Source organism: Trichomycterus rosablanca, chromosome 2 (assembly GCF_030014385.1).
Source record: "Trichomycterus rosablanca isolate fTriRos1 chromosome 2, fTriRos1.hap1, whole genome shotgun sequence".
NCBI lineage: Eukaryota > Metazoa > Chordata > Actinopteri > Siluriformes > Trichomycteridae > Trichomycterus > Trichomycterus rosablanca.
The window spans coordinates 7,971,069-7,984,392 of NC_085989.1; the positions used below are offsets into that span (position 1 = coordinate 7,971,069).

Sequence of the window (13,324 nt, forward strand, 5' to 3'; positions counted from 1 at the left end):
GATCACATGAAAAATATTTCACCACTGCTTTATCCTGGTCAGGGTGGCGGTCAGGGGTGCAATGCGGTAACACACCGCAGATAGGATGCCAGTCCATCACGGATCATCGACCTCTCCACACCACCTCTAGAATTAACCAATTATGCCTTTCAACCAGCTAATAGAATCACTGGGATTAAAATCCTATTTAGGCACCCAGGTGGCACAGCGAGATATTTCACTAGCACACCATTGCAGAGATTCTGAACTCCAACTGGTCAGCTGGGCACCATCTAGCAGGCATAATTTGCAGTGCCTGCAGCAGACACGGTTCTGCTAGGGCAGGATGACCGGACTATGTGGGTGGGGTCTTCAAACGGTACATAAGGACCCGAATTTGCAGATAGAGGCGCCTGTGTAAAGTGCTGCGCATGGGTCAGAGGAGGCGTGAGCAGCTTATACCCACCTTGACTGCACCTCGAAGTTTTATAATGGTATTATAAAAGTTTCTTTGCCGTTGCATGGCATTCATTTAAGAAAACAGCTAGAATACACATTAAGACAGGGGGTGTGTGTCAGTCACGCTCTCCTCAATCGGTATATATATATCTCCACATATACAGTGTATCACAAAAGTGAGTACACCCCTCACATTTCTGCAAATATTTCATTATATCTTTTCATGGGACAACACTATAGACATGAAACTTGGATATAACTTAGAGTAGTCAGTGTACAACTTGTATAGCAGTGTAGATTTACTGTCTTCTGAAAATAACTCAACACACAGCCATTAATGTCTAAATAGCTGCAACATAAGTGAGTACACCCCACAGTGAACATGTCCAAATTGTGCCCAAATGTGTCGTTGTCCCTCCCTGGTGTCATGTGTCAAGGTCCCAAGTGTAAATGGGGAGCAGGGCTGTTAAATTTGCTGTTTTGGGTACAATTCTCTCATACTGGCCACTGGATATTCAACATGGCACCTCATGGCAAAGAACTCTCTGAGGATGTGAGAAATAGAATTGTTGCTCTCCACAAAGATGGCCTGGGCTATAAGAAGATTGCTAACACCCTGAAACTGAGCTACAGCATGGTGGCCAAGGTCATACAGCGGTTTTCCAGGACAGGTTCCACTCGGAACAGGCTTCGCCAGGGTCGACCAAAGAAGTTGAGTCCACGTGTTCGGCGTCATATCCAGAGGTTGGCTTTAAAAAATAGACACATGAGTGCTGCCAGCATTGCTGCAGAGGTTGAAGACGTGGGAGGTCAGCCTGTCAGTGCTCAGACCATACGCCGCACACTGCATCAACTCGGTCTGCATGGTCGTCATCCCAGAAGGAAGCTGACGCACAAGAAAGCCCGCAAACAGTTTGCTGAAGACAAGCAGTCCAAGAACATGGATTACTGGAATGCCCTGTGGTCTGACGAGACCAAGATAAACTTGTTTGGCTCAGATGGTGTCCAGCATGTGTGGCGGCGCCCTGGTGAGAAGTACCAAGACAACTGTATCTTGCCTACAGTCAAGCATGGTGGTGGTAGCATCATGGTCTTGGGCTGCATGAGTGTTGCTGGCACTGGGGAGCTGCAGTTCATTGAGGGAAACATGAATTCCAACATGTACTGTGACATTCTGAAACAGAGCATGATCCCCTCCCTTCGAAAACTGGGCCTCATGGCAGTTTTCCAACAGGATAACGACCCCAAACACAACCTCCAAGATGACAACTGCCTTGCTGAGGAAGCTGAAGGTAAAGGTGATGGACTAAACCCAATTGAGCACCTGTGGCGCATCCTCAAGTGGAAGGTGGAGGAGTTCAAGGTGTCTAACATCCACCAGCTCCGTGATGTCATCATGGAGGAGTGGAAGAGGATTCCAGTAGCAACCTGTGCAGCTCTGGTGAATTCCATGCCCAGGAGGGTTAAGGCAGTGCTGGATAATAATGGTGGTCACACAAAATATTTACACTTTGGGCACAATTTGGACATGTTCACTGTGGGGTGTACTCACTTATGTTGCCAGCCATTTAGACATTAATGGCTGTGTGTTGAGTTATTTTCAGAAGACAGTAAATCTACACTGCTATACAAGTTGTACACTGACTACTCTAACTTATATCCAAGTTTTATTTCTATAGTGTTGTCCCATGAAAAGATATAATAAAATATTTGCAGAAATGTGAGGGGTGTACTCACTTCTGTGATACACTGTATATGTGGAGATAAACCTCATCATCTACAACCCCAAACAAAAAAACATCTAAGGGACAGTCTGGAACGATCCTGTCTGTGTGTTACCACCAGGTGCTTCAGTTTCCTCACAGTCCAAAGACAATAAGTCAGGTTAATTAGAGCTACTTAAATTGCCCTGTGATGAACTGGCGACTTGTCCAGGGTGTTTGAACTGTACCCACCGCGACCCTGAAAAGGATAAAGCAGTGGTAACACAGACAATGAATGAACGAAATGTTTGGAAATTATTGAATGCAATTTATTTTCATGTTTTTAGTTTCTGTCTAGTGATGAGGGGACAGCTGACACACACACACACACACACACACACACACACACACACTCACAAACACGTACAACCCTTTACAAAATCTTCCACCTCTTCCAGTTTAATTTGGTTAATTTTAAACTCAATATAATTTTATTTTACCCACACAACACTGGGATCTCTGGGAGCCCAAAAACTAGGCAGTAAAGTGAACGTAAACATGACAACAGAACACAAAGGTTAAAAAGAGTCAAAGAAACCCAATACGGACTTAACAAGAAAAGTAATAAAAGTTTCATTTAAATTAATACCACATCTTAAAGTAAAAAAGAATCACAAATAGCAAAAACAAAAAAAAACACTTGATTAGAATTACACATAACGTTTGAAAGTCGTCTATGAATGATTTACATTCATATTAAATGTTGTCTATATATTTTAACTCGCATTTTCTCCACACACTTTTAATCTAGAATTTACATCACAGACGTGAGGTCAGTTGTGGTTGAATACCAGCTCTAAGACAACAAACCACATTCATATAAAAGAGCGTCCGTATCTTGTCCGTATGTGTGTTTCAGCTCATATATTCTGAACGTGCAGCAGCTGGTTTAGCCGATGGTCACGCTGAAGCCACACTGGAACTTGTTTTTACGATGGTTGAGGAAAGAGCAAAGTGCCAGAGACAGAGGAAGAGGCAGCAGCTTTTTTTCCAACGTAGCTCCTACAACCCAGTTACTGTCTATAGAACCTGGAGGGAAAAAAACATACAGAAATGAACAAGGTTACAGATAAAAACAGGACACATGCTGCTCAATACTGCAATAATAAACAATAATAAATATTGATTATACTGGTGTGCAGCTTCTTGTACACCAGTGGCTCTCAACCAGAGGGCCTAGGATCCCTAGGGGGCCTCAGTGAGCCTAGAGCAAAGTTTTTTTTTCTATGTATTTATGCATTTTCTCCCCAATTCAGCATAATCAATTTGTCTTCCACTGCTGGGAATCCCTGATTGCATTCAAGGAGGGTATATTTTCTGCTCTTAGACCCGTGTGCAGACCCTTTTCACCCATGCACTCTGCAAAGGCGCCTCTTTATCTGCCAATCAGGGTCCTTACACAGCGTTCGAAGACCCCACCCACATAGTCTGGTCATCCCGCCCTAGCAGAGACGTTTTTGCTGCAAGCACTGCCAATTATGCCCGGTAGATGGCACCCTGACCGGTGGCAATACCGAGTTTCAAACCGAGGAGTTCAGAATCTCAGTGCTGGTGTGCTAGCGGTATATATCCCTGGCATAGAGAAAAGTAAAAACCAATCACACGTGATAGGACAGGGAAAATCAATAGGCTATTGGTATATCAGAGATTTCCTGTGATGTCACATAGATCTCTTTTAAACTGCCTATAGCCTACGTTGGGTCTTGGAGAATGGACACATTTGATTTGCCCACCACAAAAAGTGCAAAGGGCTTTTATCCCAGCATCTGGGGAATCTGGGGTCAAAGCTCAGGATCAATCATTGTACAGCTCCCCAGAGGGTTAAGGGTCTTACTCAAGGGCCCAACAGTGGATGCATGGCAGATCCAGGATTTGAACCCACACTCTTTTGATTGCTAGCCCAAAGCTCTACCCACTAGTAGACACTATATCTACTCAACAGTCTGTGTCCCCGTTGTCTTAGTCTCCTCTTCATGCTGCACCGTACATTTCAATAGGAGACCGATCTGGACTGCAGGCAGGCCAGTCAAGCACATGCACTCTGTGTCTAAAAAAGGCACTCTGTTTTAGTGAATATAGAATAAGAGCTTGGTATTGTTTTGCTAAAATAACCAAGGACTTCCTGGGAATGGCTGAAAATTTTTACTTTTGGTCATATAGTGTACGTAAAGATGGAATGTGTAATATATTCTGTGTATTTATTATCCCGACCAAACATGAACTAAACACACCACAAAATCTGGTAATGTTAATTATGTGTGTGGTTGCTGAACCTTTAAAAAGCAGGTTGGCTTGGGGGATGTCGAGCTGGTAGCCAAACAATACGCTGGTGTTCTGCATACGAGTGCTGGCCTCAAACTCCACACCGATCTGCAGCTACAGAGCAAAACAAAAAACATCATGAGTAAACATCATGTATACAAAAGATATTATACTTCAAATACAGCTAATAGTCAAAGCAACTGAGGACATTAACTCATTTCTAAAGGTGTCTGTCTGATTATTGACTGATTACTGTCTGACCACATTTATTTGAACTGACCATGATCGTTTACCTTAATGATGCACTCCAACAAAACGTAAATTAGTAAAATGTTGTTATTTACCAATCATTTAAAGAGACTTTACCTGGTCGTTGGCTTTGTGATAATATGAAGCTTGTGCACCAGCTCCTCCTAGTGTAAGCGTAGCAATAAAATTGGAACCTGGAAAAAGAACAAAGAAGACACACTGGCTGAAACTGAAAAGCACATTTACACACACACACACGTGTTTTACCTGCACTAAAGTCATCTGATCACGAGAAACCCTCTTTTTTTTAAGGTTCCTTTCCAGTAATGAGATGGTAGCATCTCTATCTTTTGATCAGGTAGCCTTCTGGTACTCGACTTCGTCCATAAAGCTGAACATGGGCGCAGGTTTTTATACCAACCAAAGACAAGTTACACCAGTTAAATCTCATTAAGATATTTAGCCTGGCTGGTATCAAAATCATGCAGGCCATGCATGCCCGGCCATTTGTGAAAAAAAAAGACCACCAGTATTAATTGTAAGTGACCCACCGACCCCTATTGCGTGTGTTTTGCGCATGGAGAGTCTTGCACCGACCCCAGCGTCCCCCTACCTCTGTACAGGCGTCTCGAGCTACTAACCAGTGTCCTAACCCAGCAGACTTCAGTGGCCAACTCTGTCTGCTGCAGGCACTGCCATTGTGGCCGCTAGGGGCTGCCCAGCCGACCAGTAGCAGGGCTGAGATTTAAACCCAGAAGGTTTAGAATCCCAGTGCTGGTGTGCTAGCAAAATACCCCCACTGCACCACCTGGGCACCTATATTTTTATTTATTTATTATTATTTATTGAGCGTTTTTCCCTTTTGGCACCCAGAGGGCAGTTACAAAGGCAGTTGTATCCTAGTGGTTAAGGTACTGGACCAGCAATCAAAAGGTCACTGGTTCAAGCCTCACCACTGCCAGGTTGCCCCTGTTGGGCCCTTAACCCTCAATTGCTTAGACAAAACACTGTCACAGTACTGTAAGTCGCTTTGGATAAAAGCGTCTGCTAAATGCGGTAAATGTAAATGCACTTCAGTCATGGCCAATTGGAACTTATCTCTTTCTAATCGCTGCCGCCACCCCCACCCCTAGTCAAGGAAGGCTGAGATTGTTACGTGCCCTATCCAACACACATACACAGCTGCCAATCGCTTCTTTTTGCCTGCTAGGGATGGGGTCTCACAGAGTGCAGTATTGCGTGTGGAAAGCCACGCACTGATATCTGTGATCAGAAGGCACATCAAACGGTCAGCTGAGGTCGTAATTGCCCAGTGATTTAGCCATTCAAACCAATCGCGTGTCTGTGTGGGCGCCCGGCTGGCTGATAGCAGAGTTGACTCAAAGCACATGTGACTTTGATAAGTGCTAAATTAGTTTGGCCAGATGACTGGTTTGCGTCTTTTCTTGGTCAGGGCAAGGGTTTGCAGTGGTGGAGGGAATTAAATTTGGGGAACTGTATACTATTTAGTATGTAGCAAAAAATCAGAAGATAAAAAAACAATTACCGTATTTTCCGCACTATAAGGCGCACCGGATTATAAGGCGCAGTCTCAATTACGGGGTCTATTTCTGTACTTAACACATACATAAGGCGCACCGTATTATAAGGCGCATGCTAAAACATACGGTCTACAAAAAAAAAGGTAACGGAAGCAAAGGTGGCATGGCAGAGGTAAGCGTACGTACTGTACGTATTACGTAATGTTCTCTGATTGGTTTATCGCTGCCAGCGTTTGTAGTGTACGTATTACGTCCCTGTGTCAGCGGGAAATGGTCCGATAGTCAATCAAGAGGAGCGCTTACCAAAGTCGCACAACAACATTTTTACAGATTTTGGAACTCAGTGCACACATAAGGCGCACCGGATTATTAGGCGCACGGCAGATTTTTGAGAAAATTTAAGGCTTTTAGGTGCGCCTTATAGTGCGGAAAATACGGTACTGTGAGATATTTGTTCCACTACCTGTGTATCTTCCTGCCAAAGACATGACCGTAACCTCCTCCCCCGGCCTGCGGTGGTACACCAGCTCTCCCCCTAATGCCAAGGAAGGAGTGATGGACTGGAGATAATGAGCTACAACAATGCCTGAAAGAAAGAAAAAAATGACGATTCAAAAACTGGGTAGAATGCTGGAATAGCAGGTATGTCCTTGGCATGTTTTGTTACCTGATCCAGCCACCACATCTGGATTTCCCAGCGCCAGCGCAGCTGTAAAATCATCTCCTTTAAACTCAGCGTCTGCTTGCCAGTTGACAAATTTCTGCTGCTGTGTCTAATTGGACAATGGAAAACCAACAAGCAGCCAACATGAGCCAAATGATGCACTAAATAAAAGGTGGCATGAACCGGGGTCACTACCCCCAACCCCAACACACACTCTTACCTGAAAAACCAGCTTGGAGCGCACTCTGGAGCTTAACTGGTGAATAATCTGGGCATTGAGGCTGCCAGTGTGGTCCATGTCACCAACCACCACGGGAAATGTCTGTAAAAATGAATGTATTTATTAATTTAATATCTAGGGGTCACTTGCCATACCATACCATTAAACAAACCAGACATGGCACATTCTGGGTGTGAATCCAGCACTGAGAAAGCAATGAATAGTTTTGGCCAGCCCCAATAGAGTCCAAGCAGACGCAGTGGACTGGCTGGGAGCACTGCTACGATTTAAACCCTGGATCTCAGCAGTAGTTGGCTAGCGTCCTTTAATGCTGTGCCAATTGAGGGCCAAGACACAAATCTGTCAAAACCATGTTTTATTACTTAAGTTTTCAACTCGTTTGTCTATTTTTTATTCAATTTCATTTTACCACCTCTTTATCCTGGTCAGGGTCATCGGCGGGTCCGATTTCCATGAAATCACTTGGTGCAATGCAGTAACACACCCTGGACAGGTTGCGGGGCCTTGGCAATTCAAATACAACCCTACTAGGGATGTAACGATGCACCACAAGATTCAAAAATTCCACGATTCAAATCGATTTGACATGTAAAATGAATCAATATTCACTTTAAACAGCAGAGGGCACTGGTGCTATACACCTCGCCTGGTTGACTTCACTGGCACTATACGCCAGGTTGCCAGATTCGGGGGTTTTCAGCCAAATTGGGCTTGGAAAAAAAGGGCGTTCATTATTTAGATTAATAAAAGATAATCACAAATAAAGTATTTTCTTTTCTTTGTTTTAAGAGAAATAATAAAAGGAAACTTTGTCATAATTTGTCTTCAATTTCAGTTTAAAAAATCGGGAAAAAATCGTATCGTGAACCCAGTATCGTGAATTGCATCGCATTGTGGGTAGAGTGCATCGTTACATCCCTAAACCCTACTGTGTTTGTGCCTTAGCCTAGATAAAACATATAACATAGTCACAATATAAACACAGTCTCTACTTACCTCTGCTGGTCCTGTCTGCTTGGTCCCTATATATGTAGCCCCAAATCTATAACTGGAGTCCCCCTGGGTGCTCAGCATGATGTTGTGATTGACCTGTGGTTAAAACAACAACAACAAACAAAACATTTCCATTAATCACTTAGCAAAAAACATTGATGTGATGCAAATGTAAGCCATAACAAATAAGAATAGTTATTTTACATCATAAAACCTGAAAAATTCAATAGTTCACACCAAACATTTTGAATAAATAAATGCCAGACGAGGCTAATGACAAGAAACACTGCAAAGTCTTTGGGCAGAAATAAACAACAGACTGACCTGGAAAAAGTTGCTGATGCCTTTGTTGACAGTGAGTCGAACTCCATCCATCTGCACAGGAAACACTTCTGCAGAACAGAACAGATTCAACTGACAATGTGATTAAAAATGCTGCAACCCAGATTTATTCTACATACAAGGGTATAAGGATTAAAAAGCACTCATGTAGTTCTAATTGATACTCCCTTGATACACCAATCAGGCATAACATTATCACCACCTTCTTAATATTGTGTTGGTCCCCCTTTTGCTTCCAAAACAGCCCTGCAACTGTGATGCACTGTGTATTCTGACACCTTCCTATCAGAACCAGCATTAAATTCTTCAGCAATTTGAGCTACAGTAGCTCGTCTGTTGGATCGGACCACACGGGCCAGCCTTCGCTCCCCACATGCATCAACGAGCCTTGGCCGCCCATGACCCTGTCACCGGTTTACCACTGTTTCTGCCTTGGACCACTTTTGATAGATACTGACCACTGCAGACCGGGAACACCCCACAAGAGCTACAGTTTTGGAGATGCTCTGACCCAGTCGTCTAGCCATGACAATCTGGCCCTTGTCAAACTCGCTCAAATCCTTATGCTTGCCCATTTTTCCTGCTTCTAACACATCAACTTTGAGGGTAAAATGTTCACTTGCTGCCTAATATATCCCACCCACTAACAGGTGCCGTGATAGTAGAACACAGGAGAAAAGACCTGAAATGAGGTTTGCGCACCTTTGGTTTTGCGATGGAACTCCTCAAAAGCACCCGGGTTCGGAAGTGACGGCTCAGCCTCCGGTTGCCCATTAGAAGCGCTGCCAGCAGGAGAGACCGGTGAGACTGATGGCATGGTAAAGCCTGCAGGGACAGAAATCAATCCCGGCCCAGCCTGCACTGGTGGGGGTGGAGGGGGTGAACTGGCAGCCAAGACATTACCCATTCTGAAAAGATCAAGGAGAAAGATCAAGGTCAGAGATGGAGATTGGGTAAAATGTGTTAAAGGAATCTTTAGTACATTAAAAATGCAATATTGGCAATGTGAGATGTTTAAAAACTATTATTTTGCTTTTTGTGTCAGCGTGTGTGGCGGCATAATGCCAAGTTTGAATCCCGGGCTGGGCTCACAAATATATTTTTCAAGACGTATGGTGTTACACGAACTTTAGGAGGCCATTAAGGGAATACATACCACTATCAGTGAACTCTTAGTGCCAATCTCGAGCTCAGATAAAGAGGGAAGGGCATCCCAAGTCAACCTTCTTAACTTTCATAAAATAAAACATAACTTCTGTGCTATTTTTATAGGTATAAATACCTGTAATAAGCTTACAAACCACTGCTTTCTGTTTTCATTTGGGTTTTACCTCCTGTCCCAGCTTCTTTGGAATTGGGTTTATGACACGAGTCTTCATATTTTTCATTTTATTTTAATAGGTTTTTTTAACGTCATGTTTTACACACTTTGGTTACAATAATGACAGGACAGGTTGTTCCTGGTTACTAGGGATGTAACGATGCACCACGACACAGTTAAAAATCAATTCACATGTGTAACGATTTAAATCGGTTTACATGTATAATGAATCAATATTCACTTTAAACAGCAGAGGGCACTGGCGCTATTCACCTCACCTGGTTGACGACACTACAGGGTTGCCAGGTTCGGAATTTTCCAGCCAAATTTATTTATGCGAGGATACTTTTTTAAATTTGTATTATTCATTTATTTATTTAATGTTGGATTTATTTTAAAATTTCAGTTGTTTTTTTTTTTTACACAAAATGAGAAATGTGCAGCATTGTTTTGCATAGTTTGGACCTACCTCAGAAATAAAAGGACATTCATTATTTAGATAAATAAAAGATGAGCACAAATACAGTATTTTATTTTTTAAAGAGAAATAATAAAAAGAAACTTTGTCATAATTTGTCTTCAATTTCATTTTGTTAAAAAAAATCGGGGAAAAAATCGTATCGTGAACCCAGTAACATGAATTGCATTGCCGGTAGAGTGTATCGTTACGTCCCTACTGGTTACACGATTCATCAGTCATGGACAATTTTGTATCTCCAATTCACCTCACTTGCATGTCTTTGGACTGTGGGAGGAAACCGGAGCTCCGGGAGGAAACCCACGCAGACACGGGGAGAACATGCAAACTTTACACAGAAAGGACCCGGACCACTCCACCCAGGAATCAAACTCAGGACCTCCTTGCTGTGAGGTGACAGTGCTACCCACCGACAATGCTACCCACCGTGCCACCCAGATCTTCATATTAGTACTCTAAATAACACATTCTTAATATGTTCATGTTTATGTATTGTTTCAGGATACATTAGGATGATATAGTCCATATGCAGCGATTAAAGTCTTTGGAAAGTCAAAACCTGCTTATATTACTCTGCACTTACTAATTCTGGATGACCTGTTTAAAAAATGTCTCTTTGCCAGGAAGTGACATCACAACCATAGAACCTTACAGGTTTGACCCTTTACCTTCCAAGGATAAAAACAAGGGGTGACTTTTAACGTATGAATAAAGACATGCACCAACTTTTTGTCTTATTTGATCAATATTCACCAAATAAAAATACAGCACGTATATTTAGTTTATGATTTAGTTTTGGTTAAGTGTCACCATCATGCTATGATGTCAACTAAACTACTGACTGCATTAGCTAGCGCCACACGCGCACGCGCACACACACACACACGTGCATCATAAAGCCGACTTTAAAATAAATGTTATTACAGGTAAAAGAACAGAACCGATAACATTTCAGAAATAACACTTGCTAATAGACGCTTCATAATATTCATTACAACAAACTGTTCATTCCCATTCATTCTCAATGCAGTGTTACTCACGTTGTACTTCACACAGAGGACAACTCTTCACCCGGACGAACACTGCAGCTCCGACACATATGTCCCGCCTTCTTTGCTTATTCCGCTCTATGATTGGACAGGAGGGACTCCACTCACTGTCAATCACCGGACACGCAAAGCAACTTCTGGTTACAGATTTTGGTTCCAATTCAAATCACTTCAAAGGTGATGCAGAGTGCACTAGATAGGGAAGCATCTTGAACTATTACATACCCAATATAGTGCTTATGTGTAGGGAATAAGGGCGCATTTGGAATTCAGCCCTCGGTTATGAGTAACGTAAGGCCAACAACCACAATTTCAGTCCTGTTCTAATCCATGTGAAAGGACGGCAAGGTGGCGCAGCTGTCGGTGTGGGTGCCGCTTATTACAGGGTTCGATCCTCACCTTCGATTATTTTGCTAGTATGTGGATTGGTAAATAAATTGTCCCTACTTGTGAAAGTGTAAATGGGTGAGTGAGTGTATGTGTAGGCACAGTGGTAGCCTAGTGGGTAGAGCTTTGGGCTATCAATCAAAAGGTGCCACTGTTGGGCCCTTGACCAAGGCCCTTAATATTCTTTGCTCCTATGTATACATTGCGTTCAGAGTTTCAGTGACCCTGACCAGGATGGAGTGGCTAACTAAAATTAATGGATGAAAGATGAACTAAAAGGTTTATAGTGTACACTCACTCTCACTTAGTACTTTGTTTACTATGGTAAACAAAACTATGGTTCTGGTACATTCATTGATTATTTTTAAAATTCAACCATATATTTTGTGGCAATACAATTACTGACTGCAGCCAGTTGAAGACAAACCAAGAGAGGTGTGTTTGAAACGATTTGGGCATGTGCAGAGGAGAGAGAAGGGTGCTGAGGATGGAGCACCAGGCAGAAGAGGAGAAGTTGCAACCCAGTCATGCAGGGCAGCACTGTCGTATCATAGCAAGAAGGTCCTGGGTTTGATTCCCAGGTGGAGCATACTGGGTGGAGTTTGCATGTTGTCTGAGTGGGTTTCCCCCCCCCACAGTCCAGAGACATACTTGACATTAAAGACTTGAACGGACTAATCTCGTGTAACCTGTCTTTTCATGAATGTAACCAAAGTGTGTAAAATATGATGTTACAATCCTAGTAAATAGTAAATAATCTAGTCATGCCTGCTATGTTCGTTTAATCGAGAAGGGGCTTTTTCCCCTTTACCCTTTCTATCAAAGTTCTGTCGTAAAAAAAACTTTTAATTTGCTGGGACTCAACAATCATGGGAATTTTGGCAATTGTCTTAAAGGATCTCAATATGTTATACTGTCCAATATACCATAATACATTTTTAAAACAGCTTGCAGAACCGACAGGACAAATTCTCTTAATTAGCAACTTAGGGGCAAAGTAATACAGTATGGCAAAAAAGGTGTGATCGCATAAAATATCAGATTGTTTTTAAAGTCAGATCGCAGAGCTGGAACTACCCGAGATATAATTATTGATTTATAAAACATTCTTAGCTTGTGGTCTGTTCAACCACAATTCATGATTGACTTTTATTAAGATAGTTACTTTAAAGTCAATGTGAATTTCTGCTTCTTGACATTCTGCATTATTTCCCAATCAACCAACCGCCTTAATTCTGTGAGGAATTTCAAAGACCAGAATATCAGAGTGCAAGAAAGTAATTACACAACAGCTTCTGTCATTACTGTTCTTAAACCATTCAACTCAGACCATTCCTAGTTTCGCTGTGGCATTTTTACTCTTTAGATCTTATTATCCTAGCTCACCACCGCTGTGACCTGAGCTCCAATCTCAGCTGTGCGATCGTCTGGCTGGGGGGGGGTCCTCAAGACACCTGGCTATGTCTTGAGCTGGTGCCCTGTCCAGGGGGTATTCCTGTCTTGCACCCAGTGTTTCCCATTGACCCAAAGTAACCCTGACTAGGATATAGCAGTGATAAAAATGAAATGAGAAAGAAGATTGAAATAAAGAGAACA

The 13,324-nt window shown here is 42.6% G+C and overlaps 1 protein-coding gene across 2 annotated transcripts; it reads right to left on the reverse strand.

The window, feature by feature from the left end:
• Nucleotides 1-2,448: 2,448 nt before the first annotated feature.
• tomm40l (translocase of outer mitochondrial membrane 40 homolog, like) lies at nt 2,449-13,220 on the reverse strand. 2 transcript variants are annotated; one of them, XM_063010800.1, is made up of 10 exons: nt 13,115-13,220; nt 9,196-9,401; nt 8,476-8,543; nt 8,155-8,247; nt 7,138-7,239; nt 6,921-7,026; nt 6,717-6,839; nt 4,830-4,906; nt 4,475-4,577; nt 2,449-3,230 (listed from the first exon to the last, which is right to left on the reverse strand). In XM_063010800.1, exons 2-10 carry the CDS (start codon nt 9,398-9,400, stop codon nt 3,091-3,093), a joined length of 1,017 nt encoding a protein of 338 aa, XP_062866870.1. In that variant the 5' UTR covers nt 9,401; nt 13,115-13,220; the 3' UTR covers nt 2,449-3,090. The 2 variants fall into 2 exon arrangements, with proteins under 2 accessions (XP_062866870.1, XP_062866864.1); XM_063010794.1 differs by lacking the exon at nt 13,115-13,220 and adding an exon at nt 11,333-11,360.
• Between the last annotated feature and the right edge of the window lie 104 nt (nt 13,221-13,324).

Excerpts from the sequence above, each read along its gene's own strand:
- tomm40l (XM_063010800.1), bottom strand. The coding sequence starts at position 9,400 with ATGGGTAATGTCTTGGCTGCCAGTTCACCCCCTCCACCCCCACCAGTG. Across the intron at positions 8,248-8,475 it reads GCATCAGCAACTTTTTCCAG|GTCAATCACAACATCATGCT; the intron begins GTCAGTCTGTTG and ends TTTTAACCACAG. Across the intron at positions 7,240-8,154 it reads AGCAGACAGGACCAGCAGAG|ACATTTCCCGTGGTGGTTGG; the intron begins GTAAGTAGAGAC and ends TCATTTTTACAG.